Here is a 23,367-nt window from a genome sequence, read left to right as displayed (position 1 = left end):
TTCATCAGCTTTTAAGGCAATCGACTTTTGCTTGGACATGTCTCCATTCTCATTGTCCAATTGCAACTCATGAGTCATGAGGGAACCAGCAAGTTGTTCCAAATTGAACTTAGTAAAGTCCTTAGTTTCCTGAAGGCAGTTACCTTAGCCATCCAAGATCCCTAGGAAGGCTCCTTAGGACCTTTCGTACCTGTTCCTCAGATGTAATCACTTTACCAAGAGATGTTAGCTCATTAATTATATTAGTAAAGCGTGTAAACATGTCTTGGATAGACTCTTTTGATTTCATTTGAAAAAGTTCATATTGGTTCATCAAAAGATCTATTTTTGATCTCTTAACTTCACTCGTACCTTCATGAGTGACTTCAAGAAGATCCCAAATTTGTTTTGCGGTTTTACATCCCATGACACGATTGTGTTCATGAGGACCAAGACCACAATGAAGCAATTTTATAGCAAGAGCATTAATTTCCATCTTTTCGAAATCAGCTTTATCAAAATCAGATATAGATTTAGGAATTACCTCATTCTTGTCATTAGTGGTAGTGACTTCAAAATCACCTACCTCTATGACTCTCCATACCTGGTAATTGTCGGCTTTGATAAAGATCTCCATTCTGTTCTTCCAGTAAGTGTAAAACTTACCATTGAACATTGGTGGCCTCTGCGTAGAGTACCCTTCTTCCAGTTTCTCTCTAGTATTCATATTTTTCAAGATCTTGAACTCAACAGGGTTTCCTGAATATTAGAGTTCCCGCTCTGATACCAATTGTTGTATAATATGAGCACTATAAGAGGGGGGTGAATTATAGTGAGAGAATAAGCACTACTTTTTGCGGAATTAAAAGTAAACTTGGGAACAAACAATGGGAACACGAGAGATTTTACGAGGAAAAACTTCCTAGGCCTAGTAGGAAGAAACAACCTCGACCACAAGGGATTTTAAACAACTTTCCACTATAATAGGCCAAAACAACTCTGATTACAACCTATTACTTTTCTCTCGATTCTCAACTTAAGTCACTCAACTCAAGTTCCCAACGACAGTTCCCAACAACTGACGTTTTCTCTCAAACTTCACTCAAAGTTCCTTTCTCTTTCTCTTTCTCTTTCTCTTGCTTCACTCAAAGCTTTCTCACACTTACAAGAGTTCACTCAAACCCTTTTTTCAAAAATACACTTTGTAAAACAATGGAAGAGTAATAAAACTCGATTAATGTAAGTATGAATTCTCTTAAGGAAAGGCACTGACACTTTAGATAACTTAAGACAAATTAACTAAGTCAGACACAATTTTTCTCAAATGAATTAGGCGCCTATTTATAGACCTTTAAGACAAGACATGATTTCCACTAACTTAGACCATTATCACATGTTCTCCATGATTTTCTAATTAATTAATTAAATTAAATTATTTATTCTAAGTCATGTGCATTCCACTAATCCATACTTCACTTCATAGAAGCAGTAACAAATACGTGGTTTTGCAAACTTGGAGAATAATTAAATCTTATTTAATTTAATTAAATACTTGGAGGATAATTAACTTAGCCACTAAATCCACTAACTCATAAACTGTAGCAGTAAATCATTTAGGCGTGTAAGCTAGAATTTAGGAAATAAATAAATAAAAATCTTTTAGCTAGTTTTTAGGAAAGATATCTTTTTCAAAATCTTTTATAAAAACCGGAAAATAGTTTTTATTTCAAAAATCCGAAACATTTTAAAAACCGGAAATAATATATTTTCGAAAATAAATCTTTTAAATAAAAATTAAAAGATAAATTATATTTTAAAAAGATAAGATTTGAAAATCAGTAATTTTAAAATCAGAAAATCTATTTAAAATCTTTTCCTAACAAACTTAAACTAACTTCCTAAAATTATGGATCTTAGTCAAATTATCCCTAAAAACTCTAACAACTACATTGGGCACATAATTACATTAGGCGCACAATATTAGTTACTTAGTAGTTCCTAAATTAGTTTTAAAGTCTTGTTCCCTAATTATTAAGTCTTGTTCCTAAGCCTTGTTCCTATAGTGCCAGGTCTGTTCCTTTCATGGGAACAGAACCAAGTTCCTTTGAGAATTCACCACGAACTTAATAAAGCTATTACTCAACCTTAACAAGAAGATTAAATAAATACCCTAATATATTCTAATCTTCATTTCATGCTTGATTCTTCATTTCTCGAACATCTTTACTTCGATCTTGATTAATTCTCCGCTTTAATCTTCAATCAAGTATTCTCTTAGCTCGAGCATGAATTACCTTGCAACAACATAAATAAAATATACTATGTCTTTTGTGGTTAGGTCATCTTCAAAACTCAAGGGTCAACAAAATGGAATAGGCAATGTAAAGCGTTGTCAAAACCAAACCATGTCTTCAATTTAGAGGACGAAGTACGGGCGCGACTCCGTACTCCCCTTACATACGATATCGACGAACCTTTTAAATAAAAATAGGACACAGTGATCAATCCGTTCCCGAGAAAAAGTCATAGGATACCACCATGTACTCCAACTCATACTAGTCCAATACTTAATACGTGCACTGTAACACTCCGACAATTCTCTATTTTCCAAAATAACTTTTCAATATAAAATTTAGAAAATTATCAAAGTATTATCGCCCGTGTGATAACGTATCGGCGTATCAAGAATTTTGCAGCGGAAAACATAATAAATAAACTTTATAAATAAAACTTAGTCAACCAAAAATTCAAATCTAAAATGTCAAAGTCAAAATTCAACGATAATAGTCAACTATGGAAAGTAAAAGTCAAAGTATGATAAAACAATCTACACGCTCTCCGAATTCCAAACCCATGATGCATCATCTTCAATTTTCAAACCTGTAGATGGACGATGCACTATTAATCCCTAGAGCATGCTCACGAAAATGGGTCATCACAAGATCAATAAGGCATAGCCATTATCAACACACACACAAAGCACGTAATCAGCAAAGTTGAGTACCACATAGAAAATAAATAAACAATCATAACATGATACTAATAAATAATAAACAGGAATAATAAAAACATAATAACCTTGCAGACAACTTTACTGAACTAAACTTCACAACTAATAATTTAATTACTTTAGATGGAATAGTCAATGGAACGAGTTGTCTAAACCTAAACCAGTCTTCCCTTTAGAAAACGAAATATGGGCGCGACTCCGTATTCTCATGACCTACGATATCGAAGAACCTTTAAAATAATAAAAATAGGACACGGTGATCAATCCGGTCCCAAGAAAAGCCATGGGCCACCACCATGTACTCTAACTCATTATTGTCCAACACTTCGGACGTGCACAAGTCTAAACTTATTGCTATCCACATTTCACTTTACATGATTAATAATTTATTCACTTGTTATGACTCACAAGTAGGACAAATAGTATAATCATCAACCAATCATAAACTTCCATTTTTATCTTAGGATTAGATAAGGTGATCATCAACTTAACAACCCAAGATTAATTCCAACTTTAATCCATAACATTCCTTTATTTGTTGAATCAAGTCAACAACCAACCAACCTTTCATAGGTATAAAAATCCACTTATCAAATAAGGCCCTCGGTCCTCATAAAGTAATTAAATAATAAAAAAAAAGGAAACAACATGATTAAATCATGATCCAAACCAATATATATATATATATATATATATATATATATATAGGCAAGATCACATGAGAATGCTCCTTATATGAGAAATGAGAATGAATCTCAACCACACGATTGGTTTAGAATTACAACACTTATTCATTAGAGTTATATCCCTTTAAAAAAATTTGAATTCAAATTTTTTTTTGTTTTTTTTTTTAATTTTGAAATTCAAATATTTTGTTTTTGGAGTTACATTACTTTTTCATTAGAGTTACATCACTTATTCATAAGAGTTCTAGCGTGTAAAATTCATTCTCATTTCTCATATAAGTATGCATTCTCATATGAACTCACTTCTATATATATATATATATATATATTATAATATATATATATATATATATATATAATTTATATATATATATATATATATATATATATATATATCCCTCATATGAATTAATAAAATAAAGTTCCCAAATCCAATATGCTTGCATCAATCTTTCATACAAACATAATATAAAAATCACAACCAACATGTTTCACACAACGACATAAAAAATGCAAATCCAACTTTAATAGAAATCACATATATAAACTAAAAATAGTTCCTTATACATGATACTACATAATTCTCATCCTTAGAATCATAATACTAATACATCAGCACATAGGTATGTACGTACCTTGTGTAGACAAATTGGGAGGCCACTTTCACAACTTTAAAAGTTGCCTACAGAGGATTCCCCGCCTAAAACAACCAATATAAATCCACAATTAATCCCTTATAAATTTACATCAATAATAAAACACTTTAAACCCTTCTTAAAAGTGTGTAAAACCTTTTCCATCATTAAAACTTGATTATTATACCTATTAGCATAGTATTACTATACTAGCTAGTTGTTAAAAACTCTCAAAACTCATGTTTTAAAATCATAAAACTCCATCGTCGACACTCTCTTTAAATTTCCAGCAACATATAACATATTAAAACTTTTTTTTATACATACTTAAACATATTTAAAATCATAAGAATAATCAATTCCATAAACTATAATATACTATAATGATTTCCAACCTTTGAAACCCTGAAAATTCATGCTTTGATAATTAAAAATCCAATTCAACCATAATAAGTAAATATGAACTTGTATCTCTTTAATACACAAAGTATATGATCTTAGATTCACAATTAACTCATCAAACTATAAATTTAAAACATAATCATATTAAAACGAATCCTAAAAATATAAACCTTGCATTAAAATAAAACTTAAGGAGGAAGAAAGATAACCAAACAAAGGAAGAGGAGAGGTACATGGCGGTGAGGAGGGTCGCAACGCACAGTCGGCGGCGAGGAGGAGGACTGATCATCGAGGAAGAGAGAGAGAAGGAACAATCAAGAGAGAGAAGAAAGGAGGAGAAAGGCTGAAATTCTTGGGAGAAGGAGAGAGATAATAAGTTGTGTGGAAAATATTTGGGGTTTTGAGAGTTTTTATAGGTTACCCATTACCCCGTGGGCTTAGGAAAAGGTGATTGAGCTCAAACTAGAGTTTAATGGTTGATCAATAAGGTGTTTGGGTTCTTCATATCCAATTAGAAATCCTTTTTCAAATCCAAAAAAGGATTATAAGCTTTTCAAATATTTTTCAAAGCATGTCTAGACAAAATATTTAACTTCTTTAAATCATTAAAATATTTTCTTTGACTTTCAAATACTCAACCTTTGAAGAAATAAATTATTTAAATATTTAAATATAAATAACTATACGTTAAAATATATTTATAAAATTCATAAATTTACGAGGGATTACATGCACAAGTGCAAAGCTACTACTATTCACTTTTCACTTTTCACTTTAAGTGATTAATAAAGTATTCACTTGTTATGACTCACAAAGTAAGACAAGCAATATAATCATCAAAGATACATAAACTTTCATTTTTTATCTTAAGATTAGATAAGGTGATCATCAACTTAACAATCGAAGAATAATTCTAATACTTCATTATATAACTCACATAATCCAAAAGTTTTATTTAAATCATCAAACTATAAACTTTAATCATGAAAACATTAAATCAATACTTAAAAATATAAACTTTGCAGCGCAGGTGTGAGAGAGGAGAGGGTGTTGGGGAGAGAGAAATCAAAGGGGAGGGGTGGGGGCCTGGGCTAGACCTGACAAAGTTGGTCCTGATCCGAAAATCCGGTCCGAAATATCCGATCCGTGGTCCGATCTGGGTCCAAACGAGACGGTCCTAACCTTGATCCGAATCCGAAACGGTCCCGATCTGGTCCGAATCCCGATCCGAAACTCATCCGAAATCCCAATGATCCGATATAATCTTACCCGATCTGAAACCGATCCGACCCGAAGGTAAACCGATCCGAAAGTATTGGTTTCGATTAGGCTTTGATCCGAAATACCCGAAACTTACCCGTTTTTTTATATAAAAAAAATATCATTGGCATAAGAATTCCATTCATTCCACCATAGTCCGATTCCGATCCGAAATAATAGTTCGAACGATGACCCAATCCGAAATGATCTGATCCGGTCCGATCCTGGTCCGAATGTAACTTGATCCGAAAACGGTCCGATCTGAATTGGTCCGGTCCGATTCCGACCCGAAATAATAGTCCGAACGATGACCCAATCCAAAACGGTCCGATCCGGTCCGATCCCAGTCAGAATGTAACTTGATCCGAAAATGGTGCGATCTGAATTGGTCCGGTCCGAATCCGATCCGATTGGTCCGATTGCCAGGTCTAGCCTGGGCTGGCGAGGGAGGGGGTAGGGGCTGTGGCGGAGGCGAGAGGGGTGGGCTGGCAAGGGGGAGGGGGCTGCGGCGGTGGAGGGGAGGGGAGGGAAGGATGGGTTATGTAAGGGGTTTGGGATTAATAATGACGAAATTGTAAATAGCATTAACGACAAGTTAATGTCTGTTAGGAAAGGGTATTTGGTAAATATTTTCGGAAAATCGGAAGTATATGGTGAATATATGAAAAATCGAAGTAAATGGTTAAATAACCGAAAAAAGTATGTCAACGGTACTTTGACTTGTTAGCGAATGAGCTATATATATGCCATTTTAGATATTTTAAGGAGCTTCATTTTCTTCTTCTCCACAAATTATTTACATTATCAGTTGGCATTTTGTTCCCTCCCACTTAAACCCTCTCAAAACCCACCATTTTTTCTCCCTCCATTCTTCACTCCAATTCTTTCACAAAATCACCAATTCTCTCTCCTCCAAAATTCTACAACCCACTTTGACCTCTCTTTGCTACAAAGTCCTGTTTCATGTAAAAATGGCTGCTTCGAAACTTCATCTCCTCCCAAATTCAGATTTCTGCTTCAAATTGGGTTCAACCCCTCAAATAGCCACCATTTCCATCATCTTGAAATGCCCATGTCGTCGACAATCTCAAAAACCCCAATTTCCAATCTGCAATGCTGTTTACACTGAAAGGGTTTCCCCCACCAAATCATCACTAGGAAAGGAGAGGCTTTCTGAGTCGGAGACCGACCCAATTAGCACCTTAAACGAGAGGATAAGGCGTGATCATGGGACTCGCGACGCTACAAAACCGGCATTGGATTCCAAAGAGGCTGACAAGTATATTCAGCTTGTGAGGCAGCAGCAGCAAAGAGGGCTAGAGAAGCTTAAAGGAGTAAATAAGGAAAGAAAAGTGGGAGAAAGTGGTGGAGTTAGTTATAAAGTTGATCCTTATACTCTAAAATCTGGTGATTATGTGGTTCATAAGAAAGTGGGTATTGGAAGATTTGTTGGGATTAAGTTTGATGTGCCAAAAGATGGTACAGCTCCTATTGAGTATGTCTTTATTGAGTATGCAGATGGCATGGCTAAGCTTCCTGTTAAGCAGGCGTCGCGAATGCTCTACCGATATAATCTGTATATTTTCTATCATCCCTTCTCTTTAAAATTCAATGTATCTTCTCTTTTCTTTTCTTTGATTGTTTTTTCTTTTCTTGTATTTCAGTCCAAATGAAACAAAAAATCCGCGAACACTTAGTAAGATAAATGATACAAGTGCATGGGAAAAGAGGAGGACTAAAGGAAAGGTTGCTGTCCAGAGAATGGTAGTTGATTTGATGGAATTATATCTACATAGGCTTAAACAGAGAAGGCCTCCATATCCGAAATGTCCTGCAATGGCTGAGTTTATTGCGCAGTTTCTCTACGAGCCTACACCAGACCAGAAACAGGTGAACCATCTTCTGTTTGTAGAGGAACCACTTTTCATTACTTCACATTGAGATTTGAGAATGAATGCAAATTTTAAGTCCCTTTGCATAGTACTGTTACTGGTCTTACTTGATTGGCTATGGCTATTCACAATTCACTGCTACAACTCATGAACTTCTAAACTCGTTTCCGATATAGTTTTCATAAACCTTTTTGGCATTTGTTGTTTTAGAGGAAAAGGGGTGTGTGGTGGTGTGCTTTGAAAGTACTGCTGCTATTAGAAAATGGAAATAACTATTAAAGTAAGCATGATGAAGCCAATTAAATGAAGCCAATTAAATTTTACCTTGTTATCCTTGGCCTGAAAGTCTCTCTACTTGTGTAAGTGTGGCTCTCTTTTGTGTATTGGCTTTCTCTTTTCTTGTGGAGTTGCATCTCAAAGTTTGAATATCCTTTTCATTCATTTGTTCTTTTGGCCATAGTTGCAAAACTCAAACTGTATCTATTCTTTGCGAGGTTTATTCAAAATATCTACACAAGGTCACAAAGGCTTTTGCTGGTGATATTGTGGGAATATGCTGTACACTTGTCTCAAGAAATAAGATCTCACTTCTTTCCCTTACATAAGCTTATCAGCCTTAAAGAATGTATAAAAGATTTCTAAAGATCGTTGCGACAGTTCTTTGCTATCAAGTAACCCAGTGAATCCTACCCCTGAATGTTTCTATAGTCTCACATGTGCCTTCATAACTCCAGGCCTTGAAGCAACTTTTGCATGCAGCTTGACCTGTTTTAGATCAATGGAGAATAATAACTTTGTATAAAATTTATGTTGAAATTTGAATATGCATGCCAAACTACCCACAGATCTTCTAGACTATCCGAGGTTATGTGCCTTGCTTTTGTGATTAGTTTCTCAATTCTTGACTTATTTCAAGTTGAATTGAGCCTTTACTCCTACTTTTTCTTCCCTTATGTTTGTGAGTTGGCAGGATCTCTTGTGGGGGTCCTTTCAACCAGATTAGAGGAGGGCTTCAACGGAATTTGTCTGTGGCCCCATTTACCTAGATGCACAAGACATATGGAATGAGTAGATGCACACAGCACACCACTGCTGAATTATATCTAAATCAAAATTCAAGTGCACACTTGCTGCTTGATACTAAATACTTCTTGTTAGAGTCCTTGACATTTTCTGCAGGCTTTTATTGATGTAGAGAAGGATTTGACAGAGAGAGAAACACCAATGGACAGATTGATCTGTGGCGATGTTGGATTTGGCAAGACTGAAGTTGCATTACGGGCGATCTTTTGTGTTGTTTCAGCTGGCAAGCAGGCAATGGTTCTAGCACCAACTATTGTGTTAGCCAAACAGCATTTTGAAGTTATTTCAGAGCGTTTTTCCAAGTATCACAATGTCAAAGTTGGACTTCTGAGCAGATTTCAGGTAGGCCAAATTGTAGTTTGCTTAATATCATGGGATCAGTATAACATCATGGACATATTTTATGTTGAATACTTCATATTTAAACAGCATTCACAGTCTTCTATGCTTTATGGATGTCATATTCTTTATCTTACGTAGATGGAGACTGGATCAGGGAAGCCTGATGTTCTCTTCATCTGATCAGGGTTATTTTTATTACAGGCTCGAACTTTGAATAGCTAAACTTAATGTTCAACCCTAAGAAACTAGCATCTTTTCCTTTGTGTTTCTTTTTCATTGGTTTCTACTGGTAGCATTTTAATCTGGTATTTAGGAATGTTTCTCCTCAACTTGCTTGTCTTGCTCTCGTGATGAAATCAGTGCAGATGCCTCTGGCCTACATCAGACTTTCAAGCATATTACCTGTTTGATTGTCAAATGACAGTCAAATTACATTGAAAGAGTTGTAGGGATGGAGACATGAGAAGTCAAGACCTGGTTTTTCAGACTGTGAAAGACAGTGTGAGTGGATAGAAGAGAGTTCTCAGATTCTAGTGATAGAAGAAGTGAAGAAGAAAAACAGGTTTATGCCCTTCACCATTTTACAAGCCTCTCTAGATAAGATAGCTACATTGGAGAAAGTATAGACTTATTAGAGGGTCTGGCGAGGAGGGAAAGGCAATGACTGATTGAACATAATAGGAGGGAAAGGAAGTGGACTGGGTCCCTCACTCCCTTGTGGGTGGGATTGATAAATATTCAAACCAGTTAACCAGACATTTTGAGAATGCGTGGATAAGGAACATATTTCCAGATACTTGGAGCCTTATAGTTCCCTCCAATTGCAAAACAGATTGTTAAGTTCTGACAGAACCCCCCCCCCCCCTCCCCAAAACCAACTCCCCCCAGAAAAAAAGAAAAAGAAAAAAAGAAAAAGCGGAAATTCCTCCCCTTCCTGGGTCCAAAATACTTGTCAGTAAGGTTTTGCATAAAGAAGTTGGTCAGATTAATCGAGTTTTAATGAAGCTGACTGCTGAAGTGATGATGTTTACCCAAAATATGATGAGTGGTGTATCTTGATGTCCTCTTCTTTACCAAGAAAGAATTTCATGATTAGCGAAATTGACCTGCCGTTTCATGTGCCTAAATTTATCTTTGTTTTGCAACTGAGACCTGGTTTCCCCTTTGCAGACCAGAGGAGAGAAAGAGGAATACTTGCGCATGATTAAGAAAGGTGAATTGGACGTTATCGTGGGAACTCATTCCCTTCTTGGAAATCGCGTTGTTTATAATAATCTGGGCCTCCTTGTGGTTGACGAAGAGCAGGTTTGCCTTCTTTTATCATTCTTTCTTTTATATGATGTTTATGTCTTTGCCATCAATCCATTGCTTGTTTTCATGGTTGGAAGTGTATCACTGATGAAGCTATTTTTTAAATAGTTTCTAAAATACAAATAATCATCTGGGATTTGTTATATCCGCCATTCTAGTAATATAAATATATAGCTGCCAGGAATATTCTTTTAGTTTTATATCAATTTTCCAGTAGTTACTTGTTATGAAAGAGACTTCCCTTTTGTATGTAGTTGATTATCTGCCTCTGGCTTGTTTCAGTGATGCAATTTTTCTTTGCTTTGCAGAGGTTTGGTGTCAAGCAAAAGGAGAAGATTGCTTCTTTCAAAACTTCAGTTGATGTTCTCACTCTTTCAGCGACACCGATACCACGGACACTTTATCTAGCTTTAACAGGGTTTCGTGATGCTAGGTATTGTTTTCACTTTGAATACAAATGAAAGCAGTCACTTCATCTTAAAGTAAGTACCTTTCGTTGGACATGTCTGTTTGGTTCAACCTGGTGTCTTTGCATGCCATGGAAAGGACCATGACCAAATTAGCTTAAGTGGAAGTTTAGGAAACAGTTATAGTTATCAAAAGATCTGAATTCATTCAATTTGAAATATGTTAACTTTACCAGATCAGTTCTAATTCTTTCACATTAGCGCTGTTGAAATCTTCGACTTTTGGTGCTTGATGTCAGACACCATCATGTCGATATCTGACATATACACAAGGGATGAGGACCCCTCCCTTTTCCTGGTGTTATTTTACATGAAAGAAAAAAGAAGGAAACACATGTAGAATGTATAGCTTTTATCTCTCCAGATCCTCTTCTGCAGCTCAGCTTGATGATTACATGGTTTGTCTGCAGTTTGATCTCTACACCTCCTCCAGAAAGAGTACCAATAAAGACACAGCTTTCAGCATTCAGTAGAGAAAAAGTAGTGTCGGCAATCAAATATGAGCTGGACAGAGATGGCCAAGTCTTCTATGTTCTTCCTCGTATAAAAGGTAGATCATAATACATCCTTCATATTACTATGATTGTCCTAGGTGAAAACCAGACATAGAATGAACATTTATAAAGGACACAGTAGTAATCAATTTTACCGGGATTATGCATTGACTGCTCAGGCCTCAGAGTGGTGATAGATAAGGAGACTATCAATTTAAAACAAGCTAAAATATCAAGTAGGACATTCAAGGATCAAAATGTAACAGAGGGAGTATCAGTTTAAGAAATGCTCAATAATATTACATAAGAATACACATTTTCTTTTCGTATACTGCTCTACGCATATTATAAGATGCTTGCGTTGTTATATGCTGGTAAATCGAAAAGCTGATGGAAAGGTGGAGCCACATCCTTTACTTATATATGTCATATGGCTGTTTAGGTGCCATAAAAAAAGTCGTGGAGACACAATTAGCATTTAGCACTATTACCATGATAGAACTATAGAAGAAAATTTTAGTTTATATGGGGATCTTTTGGCTGGGTTTGTCTTCGCTCTCTGTATGGAATTATAAAATCTGGAACTGTTGCTATTATGCAGGACTTGAGGAAATCATGGGTTTTCTTGAACAATCATTTCCAGATGTTGAAGTAGCCATTGCTCATGGAAAGGTGTTCTATCTTTCTTTTTTCCCCCTCCTTTATGCCAGTCAACATCCACTTGTCCTGTATTTTAATCTAACTCAAGGTATGGAAGCTTCATTTAGATGGGAGAAAATTTTCGTTATAAGCATGAGTCCAGAAAGAAGCTGGAAATACTACTTTCATCAACAAAAGTCCAATTAAGACTTGAACTCTGAGGATTTCGTAGTTTTATTCCAATAGTCCAACCAAAACCCCCATGATATAGCAATAAAGTCCGCCACCTTATTATTTTCTGATCTTTGCATCTATTGAGGCTCACTGTATGTCCCTCAAATATAAGTTTGGTTTGAGATATCAAATGCAAACACCGAAGGGAAAATTTAGAGCAATATATATACATACATATGTGCGTGTGTGTGTGTGTGTGTCTCCTTCAAGAAGGTTTTTGTTTCAGATACAAATATTTTGCAACTACTTTAGAGAAAAACCTTAAATGATGTTGCTAGCCTATCCCAATAAATTAATTGGACCATTTTGAGCCAACCCTGTTAATTGCTTCGATACTTTATGATATAGAATCATATCAATATAGCCATTTTTCTTGCTTGCTCGTTGATACCTTAGCATGTATTTATTTATGGTTAGGCAATACTTTTTTTTTTAGCCTGACTAACCCACAAAATGGTACCAGCCTGTCATATCTCTTTGTTTAAGGTAAACACTCTTTTTCTAATTCTTCTTTGAGTGTCTACCTCCTGATTGGATTCTCTAGTCATTGAATTAGGGGAATTTGGAGTTCTCTCGACTTCAATGACAATATATGTACGTCTTTTTACTCTACTACACTCAATGGTATCTAGATAAATACAAATAATTTTTTTTCTTCAACCAGAATGGAAGTTAAATATATGAGATACCAATTTGAAAAATTATGTTTTGTTGCTGTAAAATCCGAACGCTGAAGATTATCATTTATTTATGTATAATATTCTGTGCATGTAAGGTTGAGAACAATGCAATTTGAGTACAATAGTTACAATCGGAGCTTCAAATATTGAAGATGTATTGAACAGTTGCAGCTGGAACACATCTGAAAAGTAGGTCGTGAGACTTCAAAAAACATGTGATGCACTGTCCTGATTTTTAAGCATAACCTTTTCAGATTTTCTATGGTGGCTCTTGAAGTTATATTTTCTCATTCGAGTGTGGTTGAGAAGCTAGCCATGCCTCAGTTTGATTCACTTGCCTGTTGTGCATGATTGGCCTGTTGTTCATATTATTTAGCATTGACTTCTCACATTTTGTGTTCTTTCTTTTTGTTGTAGCAATACTCAAAACAGCTTGAGGAAACAATGGAAAACTTTTCTGTGGGAAAAGTAAAAATTCTTATATGTACGAATATAGTGGAAAGCGGATTGGACATTCAAAATGCAAACACTATCATTATTCAGGATGTTCAGCAATTCGGACTGGCACAGCTATATCAGGCATGTTAATTACTTCCTGCTCAAACTGTGTTATGACCTGTATTCTTTTATGTGTTTTGATGCTTTACAGTTCTAGACATAAGGAGTTCATAAGGATGTGATGCCTTTATTTTCTGTGGCTGTTGCGCATTATATCTTGTATATGCTTTAGTTTCCTTTTTTTTTTTTTTGCTTAATTGTATATGCTTTAGCTTATTCTGAATACTTCAGTGCAATTCAGCATGTTCAGTATTGCCTTTTGGTTCTCCCATTTGTATTTTTTTATTCTGGTGGTGTGACCAATTGCATTGTTGAGGATTTTGACCTTTTAAGATAAAGGCAAACCTAAATGAAGCGTTCACATTGCTTGCTTCTTACAATTTTTTTTTCCCAAGAGAGCAGTATTTGTTACATGTTCTGATGACCTTAGGAGAATATTTGCAAGCCCATCTTTTCAAAATAACTACTGGATTTTCCAGATTTCAGCCAACATAATTGCATTTGCCCTTTTTTTGGAGTTATAAATTCTTCTCCCAACATTCTAGACCTGCCTCTTGACCCTATCCGACTTTGCATCATTGCCTCATTGGTACAAGTACAACTACAAGACTCTATGCCGACTCTTAGCTACCTACTCTCCCAAGTATTGAGAAGATATTCATTCGTGCTCTTTCTCTTTTTTTTGGTTTAATTTTTCTTTTTCATAGTCCACTCAAACTCAGTTTCTACATTTTTGTGGATTCATGTCATCCCAAGTGATAAGTGTTCGATGTTTAAGTAATGGCAATTCGAGTTACGTTGTGAATATCTTAGGAAGTCATTTGTTCGCAAAGAGTAACTTTATGGACCGCAGAGAAAACAAATAGCCAAATGCAAGTTATTATGGCCTTTTCCTCGTCTTAATTTTTTTTTTTTTGCACAAAAGCAATATCAGTTAATATGACATTATGATGAGAATGTGAGCAAACACATATACATAAGGCATAAACATCTATAAACTAGGAAGAATTATGGAAAGAGAACCAAAATAAGCAAGGAGGAAATTAGAAGTCCCACTCATCTTCCTACCTTGTAGAAGCTGTATTTGGTAATAATACAATACTAAGTTCTGGTTGGAATTGATAACTCTTTGCTTATTGTCACCATCTTCATTGCATCTTCCTACCTTGGCATAAACAGTTTGGCGCCCACCGTGGGGCTCTACAGCTAAACTCTCATAAAAATCTCAAAAAGAAAATACCTTCATTTCATTCTAGAAAAAGATGGCTGATGATACCGCCGAAATGATGAAGGCTGCTTTGCTGAAGGCTCAGGAAGATCTTCGCCGCAATCAATCTGAAACTCAGCAGACTATTGATAGTCTCAGGAAGGAGCTAGAGTCTGTCAAAAGCAACAAAACACCCAAGCCCCGTGGCCAGGGATTGACGCCCCGTAATCTCAATCTCGAGGATTCTGGCGCCAGCGAAGGCGAGGACGAAGAGGCCAGGTCTGACGAAGAAGAAGAAGAAGCAGATCCTGCCGCTAAGAAAATGGCGTTCCTAGAGTCTCAGAACAGAAAGATACTTCGCATGCTGGCAAAGTTACGTGGAGCACCAACTCCCGTGGCTGAAGAATCTCCCAATGGCTATGCGCAGTCCCCCTTCGTGGATGAAATTGCGAGGGCTAGGATCCCTAAGAAGATCAATGTGACCCAGCCTCACAAGCTGTATGACGGAGCTGCGGATCCCTACGATCATGTGGCGCAATACAAGCAAAAGATGTGGACTCTATCCATTCCTGAGCACCTCCTGGAAGCTACCATGTGCAAATCCTTTGGAGCCACCTTATCCGGACCAGCCTTGCAGTGGCTGATCAGCCTAAAACCAGGTGGTATCCAAAACTTCGCTGCTTTAATTAACAAATTCTACATGTATCGCATTACTCACAAGACAAATGAAGCTGTGAGGCAGTACCTGGACCGGTTCAACAAGGAGATGATCTCAGTCAAAAGCTTAGATGTTCCTACTGCTATCGAAGCGTTCAGGAGGGGCCTAACATACAAATCTAGGTTATATTATGAATTGACCAGGTACCGTGTAGCACGTTCGAGGAAGTTAGAGCCAGAGCTATGGCTGAAATCCGCGTCGAAGAAGACGAGGTGTCCAGGTATGGAAGCGAGCCCAACTATGATCGAAAGGCCCAGACCCAGAAGAAAAGTGACTGGCGCCACCAGCCATATCAAAAGCGCGAAACCAATAGCGTAGCCAGCAACGTAGAATTTGTTAATTAAATCAGGTAGCCGTTTTGTAACTAACTCCTACTATCTTGCCATATCCTCCTAAAATCGAGGGATACTCCAATCTTCTGCTCAACTGCTGCTCGCGCCCTACCTTTTAGGCATGACTGCTGAAGCAACGCCCTTTGACTTAGTCCTGATTAGTATCCAATGCTTTCTTGTTGAATTACCTTCCGGAATTTGTAAATGCTTGCTGTAGCTGCTACCTGATTCTTCCTAGCTGCGTGCCAGATAGTAACGACAAACATCCTACCTGCACTTTCCAGCTTAGGCAAATATTAGGACATAACACTAAGTATATCTAACTAAAATGCGATAGATTAATGCCTTTTTGAGTCAACATCAGTGTCAATAGTGTGGGTTTTCTATTTTGTTGATTTACAGGAATTCCCCTTATTTGATTGGATGGATACGAGGTAAAATAGGGAGCTATAGTGTTACTACTGACGATGAATCTTTTAATTCCGAGCATCAACATAAATTTGAATTTTGCTCCCTCCGTCCAGAAAGATCTGTACACTTGTTGGGACACATAGTTTATAGTTATAAGTTGTAGTGTGGTTATCATATGTTATTTTATTAAAAAAGTTGATGTGGTAGGAGTTGGTGGGGTATTTTTTATTGGAGAGAGAAAGTTGGGTGATTTTTTATTGATAAAAGTAGAGTGTGGGGCATAAAGGGGTGTAAAAGAAATATTATAGTAATAGTAAGACCATGCCAAATATGAAAGTGTTCAAACTAACTTGAGAGAAACATAAACGGAAAGTGTTCACACAATTGTGGGATGGAGGGAATAGACATCTATGGTACACCCGTCAAAAATGACCCGACCTGTAAACCCGATCCAGTTTTGGGGGTCATATACATGATTTTTTTTAGACACGTAACCTTTTGTCTCGAACACATTTAACTCGTAAATTTGCGAGTCAAAACGAGTCGGGTTCGGGCCGAACCAACAGGTCAAGGGTAATTATTGGAAAAAAAAAAGGAAAACCTGCAAAATCAAAAATCCCCCAAAAAAACGCAAACCCCATTTTGCTTTCCGTTTTTCCGCCCTCCCTTTACACACACTCTCTCTCTAAGTTCTCAATTCCTCATCTACCAAAAATCTACTGGTTTCAATTTTCAAACCACCATTAGATGGTTGTTGCTCTCAGCCATTGCCCCACAACCTTGCCGGAAAGCTACTACACCTAGAGTTGATCCAAGAATGGTTGGAGCTAATTGACCATTGGGACCTCGAGATAAGCAAGACATTGAGGGGTTGAGTTTTGCAATTCCTCAAGTTAGTGTTAATGATGACGATTACAACGAGATGGAATTGGCAAGAGATGAGTCTAATAACTAAGTCTTTCTCCATGTTTTAATAAGACTCTTTTGTATTTGTTTTTCTTGAACTATTTGAGAGACAACATCTTTTGGACCATATTTTATTTTGTTTGGATGATCTCTTATGTACTTTGACTATCTTAATTTGTAATTTCATTACTGTCTTTTCTTTGTTGGTTACTTTACCTGTGCTTTGCTGTTGAATTTAATTTCTTAGGTAGAAATTGAAAGTTATGGTCTAATTATACATTGGAGGCTTTCGTCGAGTCTGTTTGGGTCAGTTGTTCATCCGGCGAGTAGGACCACTTGTTCACTAGTCATGTTCGGTTAGTATCGTCATAATAAATTTTTAATTATTATATTAGTTCAAGTGGCATTATATGTTGCATATATGATTGTGATGTGATATTAAGGATAATAATATAATATAGTTACTCTAAGAGTGAAAATGTTTCACACCTCCTTTAACAATCAAGTAAAAACAGATGCTGAAAAGGCTCTTTTGATAAGTATACCAACCCCTAACCCGCATAACCCGACCCGTATTTCACCCAACCCGTGTAGATCCAACCTGTAACCCGCCCACCCGACCCATTTGATAGGTCTAATCTAAGGGAATTTAATGCATGGGTCTTTAACCAAAGCATGGTCTGCGCAGCAGTCGTCAAATTAATGTAGCCTGTCAATCACTATCTTAGGTCCCGTTCCTTGTCTTTTTTTGTTTTCAGTTTTCAGTTTTTTTTAAAAACTAAAAGCCAAAAACTGAAAACCAGAAAAGTGTTACTTTTCAGTTGTCAGTTTTCAAAATCATGTTCCCAATAAATTTGACTAATTTTTTATTCATTATAGGACATATATCATATGACTTTGAAAATCAAAAAACCAAAAAGCAGAAAACCACAATAATATGATCGGGCCCTTAGTTTTTTTTTTTTTTTTTTTTTTTTTTTTTTGTGTCTGAGACTTCATCTGGAACATTGACTTCGCATCTGGGAGACCTCTTTGTGAAATTTGAGAGGGTGGTAGATAGTTCATCAAATGCTTGCAAATATTACATTGATAACAATTGCAGCGCACTGTGGCAACTGCCAGAAATGGGCTTATATTTGATGCGAAAAAAAGAAATTAGCTTCCAGTTTGGTTGATTTACATCCACTTACGTTCCTGTAGCATGTTTCGGAAGTAGAAATGGCTATATTTCGTACTTATTATTTTTTGTTGCTCTCTCTATTTTCACCCCAATTACAACTCTACAGCTGCGAGGAAGGGTGGGCAGAGCAGATAAAGAAGCTTACGCATACATGTTCTACCCTGATAAATCTCTACTGTCTGATCAAGCGCTGGTGTGTTGCTTTTTCGATTTCATCTGTAGCGACCTTTGTAAATACGTCCTTATATCTTTTTTGTTTATGTGCCTTAAATTCAAAATTGAGGTTATTGAGATAATTACGCTTTCACCTGTAGGAGAGACTTTCAGCCCTTGAAGAGTGCCGTGAACTTGGCCAAGGCTTTCAGCTTGCTGAAAGAGACATGGGAATTAGAGGTTTTGGTAATATTTTTGGTGAGCAGCAAACAGGCGATGTAGGCAATGTGGGCATTGATCTCTTTTTTGAGATGCTTTTTGAGAGCTTGTCCAAGGTTATATGTCTAATACCTTCAATTGATCTGTCATTCATAATATTTACCTGCTTTATTATCATCTCTTCTTGCCCCTTATCGAAGAATGAATTCCCAGTGTCTTTGTCTCACTCTCAGCTATACTTTGTGATATTCATTTAGGTATTTAGAATAGCCTACCTTGAAAAGCCTTTAGCTCTGTCTAATTAAATTATGATTCTGATCTTGTCTTGCAGGTTGAGGAACACCGTATCAAATCTATTCCTTACCAAAATGTTCAGGTACTTCTAAATGCTTTTCATTGAACATATTATGTTAGTAGTACAAGCAACTGTTTACAGTTGTGGATCAGAATTTTGCCAAAATAACAAGCAATAACTAATTCAAGTGTGCCAATGGTACTTTAGTTCTGTAAACCTTTTAAGATAACTGCATCACAATGTTGTATAAGCGACAAGTGTGGAAGTATTGCATATACTTTTAAGCAATGGCATTAAATTGGATGTGATGATATTTCTTTCCTGTCAAAAGCACCAATAATGCTTCAATAGCATGTGAAAACTTATTATTAGGATGACTAGGAGTTTCTGAACAGAGAGGATTCTGTTTTATGGAACAACAGAAAGCAAATTTTCGAGTCTTTTAGTCTGCAATTTGAGCTAATAGGTTGCAGGAATGCCACCATATACTTCAAGTAGAATCTGACCAGAAACTTCCAATAAAGTGATTGTCTTGGCTTCCCTTGGTGCTTGCTCTTACAGGGAGTTATATATTGGGTAGCTCAGTAGCTTTTCCATTAATATATCCAACTCTGCTACTGATCATCTTTTCTTATCAAAATGCTGGTGTTACGTTCTAATTTCTGACCCATATTCCATCCCACAATCAGAAATTCTTTACTTGGAAGTTTTTCAGTACCGGAAATTTCCCCTTTTTTCTTGTGAAGACAGTGATGGAAATCCCATGTTCCTGTTTACTTCAAACAATTTAAGGTAAGCCAAAGAATATCTCGAATCTGGAGTCCTTAGTGATATTCTTGTGGAATTTGCTATTTAGTAAATACGCTCTGTATATGGTGGTCAGTGGCCACCATATACTTCAAGTAAACCTATGGAACAATGAAGTATATGCATTATATGTGAGTAAAAAGTATCCGTATAGCGCTAGCTTTTATTCTAGAAGAGCTTTGATGACAAGCAATCTATGATTCAACCATCCTTAGCTGCATATTTCTCTCTAACTGCTTGTCTTCAATTTCCCTTTCAGCTTGATATAAATATAAATCCACATCTCTCTTCTGAGTACATCAATTATCTGGAGAATCCCATGGAATTAATAAATGATGCTGAGAAGGCAGCAGAGAAGGATATCTTAAGTTTAGTTCAATTTTCAGAGGATCTGCGCAGGCAATACGGAAAAGAGCCTCACTCAATGGAGATTCTGTTAAAGAAACTTTATGTTAGAAGAATGGCTGCAGATCTTGGGATTAACCGAATTTATGCCACAGGAAGGATGGTTGGAATGGATACAAACATGACTAGAAGTGTTTTCGGACTGATCAAGGATTCGATGGGTTCTGACGTTCTGCGTAGTTCACTGATCTATGATGCTGGACAAATAAAGGTAATTGTCGTACTCACAATTGTTTTTTGCTATATGCTTTCTATGTTAAAGTGATGTAAAACTTTTTTTTGTTATCTAATCTACCTCTACTATATGTTTCATCGGGGCATTAAACTTCCTTTTATCTTCGATTTTCGCTTTTACACAATTTGTATATAAATGGACTGTCATCTGATAATAAACTTCCAATTCATTGACTCTCTTACAAGATATATAAGTTACTTCTCAGGTTAGGAAATGCAGAGAGAAAACACCAGCTCCTTATCCTTGTTTTACACCTATATGTAATTTGGGGATGGAAAACAGAACTGGAGATGAAAAATGAAAAAGTTATAACGCACTCTGATATTTTGAATTCTTTTCATTTCTGTAATCATATATATTTAGAAGAAAAAAGAAACTTACGGACTGGAAAAAAAAAAGGAGCATAAGCAATTCCAAAGAATGAGTGTTAATGTGGCCTGACCATCTTTAGCGTGTTCTGTTACCTTGTCCACTTCCTAGAAAAAGCATATCTGAAGCTTATTTGTCTACAGAATACTGTTGTTCGTGGTTAGTTTTCACCTAATTACAGCTTTTCAACTTATTTGACTGCAACACACTGCATCAATCTCTCTATGTCTGGCAGACTGAGCTACTTCTGGAGCTACCAAGAGAGCAACTCCTCAATTGGATCTTTCATTGCTTAACAGAACTTCATGCTTGTTTATCAACCCTTATCAAGTATTAGTTGTTCTTGTGCATAAGTGATTGGATTCAAATTTGGACTCCTTGTTCATTCTGGACGGAGAGAAAGTTCAAGGAAGTCAGTCCATTGTGGCTTCTATGTCCTGCATCCTCCTGAGTCGGGGAAGCTGGGATAGCTACATAGATCGAACAAAGATGTTTAGAACAACAACACTACATGGATAATATGTATATATGAAACCCATAATTGGAAGGATATATGTAACCAGGTAAACCTTCTCCCAGATACCTGTATTATTTCTGGCTTATGTGTCATACTGATGCTGCTGGTTCCTGCTTGTTTCAGAATAACAGAGCTTTATATGTAAGAGACAGTGCAACCCTACTAGATATTAAGCTGCTTGCAGCAAATTACTTCACTGTACAGAATGCTGAGATGGACTTATTCTGAAGCGAAAAAAGGCACATCAGCTGATTCTTTAGCCAATCATATCTCTCTACGTGCATTTCTTTCACCTCATTTTCTTCGGTTTCCCAGCCGGCAAAATTTTACCGTCAAGGTCTCAAGGAAGTAGGCTAACACCGCAGTCGCGTAAGTTAACAATCGTCTTAAGATATTGAATTGGAATCAAAAGGAGTATTCTTTAGTCTGCCATTACAAAAGATTGCATAGTTTGCTGCATTGAAAAATGGGAGATTTAAGTATATGAAAATGACCTTTGACAATTAGCTAATAGTTAGCTGATAACTTATTTCGTTAGTTGTTCGCTGTTAGGAGATTCTTTATGTTAATTTGTATAATGATGTTTGGTAAAATATAACATAGTTGACAGATATTAGCTATTAGCTGTTTGATTGTATAAATGTCATATAAGAATATTGATATGGAAGTGACTTGCCATCGATATTTTGGCAAGTTTTGGATAGTACAATCTTGTCCTGCAAAAAATAGCTCATGTTCCTACACTCTTGAAAGATTATACGATTGAACTCAAAGCACTCTACTAGAGAGGTAATGGCTAAGGACAATGATTTGTGAAACTCAGGCCACTTCTTTTCAATATTGCTAAATGAGGTCTTCATTTCTAGAGTAATTGCATAATGTGGTTCAAGTGCTAAAACTCAGAACCACTTCTTTTGTGATCTATGATGCCTCAGAGATTTGCAATTTGATCATGGGAGTGGAGTCAAGAGATAACCTACACACCGATGAACAAAAAACAAGTTCATGCCTCCCTCTCTATAACTTTCTCCTCTGAAATTAAATGTCATGACTCATGACCCATATTCACAAAATCTTCCACGAACAAAATAAAAAAAACTTAATCATCCACACCCATTTGCTGTCTCATCTATCATTGCACTATATATAAGTATATTATGATCTAAGAATTAAGGTTGGCCTATTTGGTTGGAGGCACTCCTTCCACCCTTGTGACAAGAGTTTGATTCTTGTCCCTTATAAAGTGGGATCCCAATCCCCCCTTCCCCCACTGTGCAAGGGATTTCATCTTGTCTTAAAAAAAGAGTATATTATGATCTTTTTATTTGAACATTAGTTGGATCAAAGTATACTCTCTCTGTTCCTATTTGTTCTTCCTAAATTGACCTTTTTCCTCACCCAAAAAGATTCTATTTAAGAAGAACAAATATGAACTGAGGGAGTATTACTAGTAAATTACTCCCTCCTTTTATTACTTATTACTTTTTTTATTTTATTTTTTACTTGTTACATTTTCAATTTTTGTGACTATGATCCACTTGACAATACCAATATTTTCCTTTATTTTGTCCTCTTCCTACATATATTGGCCAAATATTTGTCATTTTCCCATAGAGTTACGGTCCCCACAATACTTTTATCGTCTCCTAAATTCTTGTGCAAAAACAAATTGTAGCTAGTAATTTTAGATAGAGGGAGTAGTTGTTAGTTAAAATTATTTATGATGAATTATATTTTTCCAAAATTATATCTCTGGAACCCTAGTCTCTCAAGGTATTAAATCATTATTTTCCATGTTTTGGGAGTTTGATTCAATTCTAGGACCTTCCCTATTCCTTCGAGAACGTGTATCCGACATTTAAAGCAAAATAACAATAGCTGTTTTAAACAGTGAAATTGTTAAAGTTATAAAGAAGAAATTTCACAATTTGATTATGAATC

General features: G+C 36.2%; 1 protein-coding gene across 2 annotated transcripts; it reads left to right on the top strand.

Moving 5' to 3' along the window:
• Positions 1-6,742: 6,742 nt before the first annotated feature.
• LOC104897097 (hypothetical protein) lies at positions 6,743-22,129 on the top strand. Of its 2 annotated transcripts, XM_010683918.4 has the most exons (15): positions 6,743-7,548; positions 7,637-7,862; positions 9,044-9,289; positions 10,460-10,594; positions 10,909-11,033; positions 11,478-11,617; positions 12,163-12,233; positions 13,532-13,693; positions 18,533-18,619; positions 18,741-18,914; positions 19,130-19,174; positions 20,160-20,516; positions 21,145-21,310; positions 21,346-21,472; positions 21,550-22,129. In XM_010683918.4, the coding sequence occupies exons 1-13, from the start codon at positions 6,944-6,946 to the stop codon at positions 21,244-21,246; spliced, it is 2,475 nt and encodes an 824-aa protein (XP_010682220.2). In that variant the 5' UTR covers positions 6,743-6,943; the 3' UTR covers positions 21,247-21,310; positions 21,346-21,472; positions 21,550-22,129. The 2 variants fall into 2 exon arrangements, with proteins under 2 accessions (XP_010682220.2, XP_057252016.1); XM_057396033.1 differs by having other exon boundaries at positions 21,145-21,472.
• Positions 22,130-23,367: the final 1,238 nt, after the last annotated feature.

The sequence above is a fragment of the Beta vulgaris genome, chromosome 6 (genome assembly GCF_026745355.1).
Source record: "Beta vulgaris subsp. vulgaris cultivar EL10 chromosome 6, EL10.2, whole genome shotgun sequence".
Lineage (NCBI taxonomy): Eukaryota > Viridiplantae > Streptophyta > Magnoliopsida > Caryophyllales > Amaranthaceae > Beta > Beta vulgaris.
Note: the sequence above shows the minus strand (reverse complement) of the source record. Positions and strands in the feature narration are given on the sequence as shown.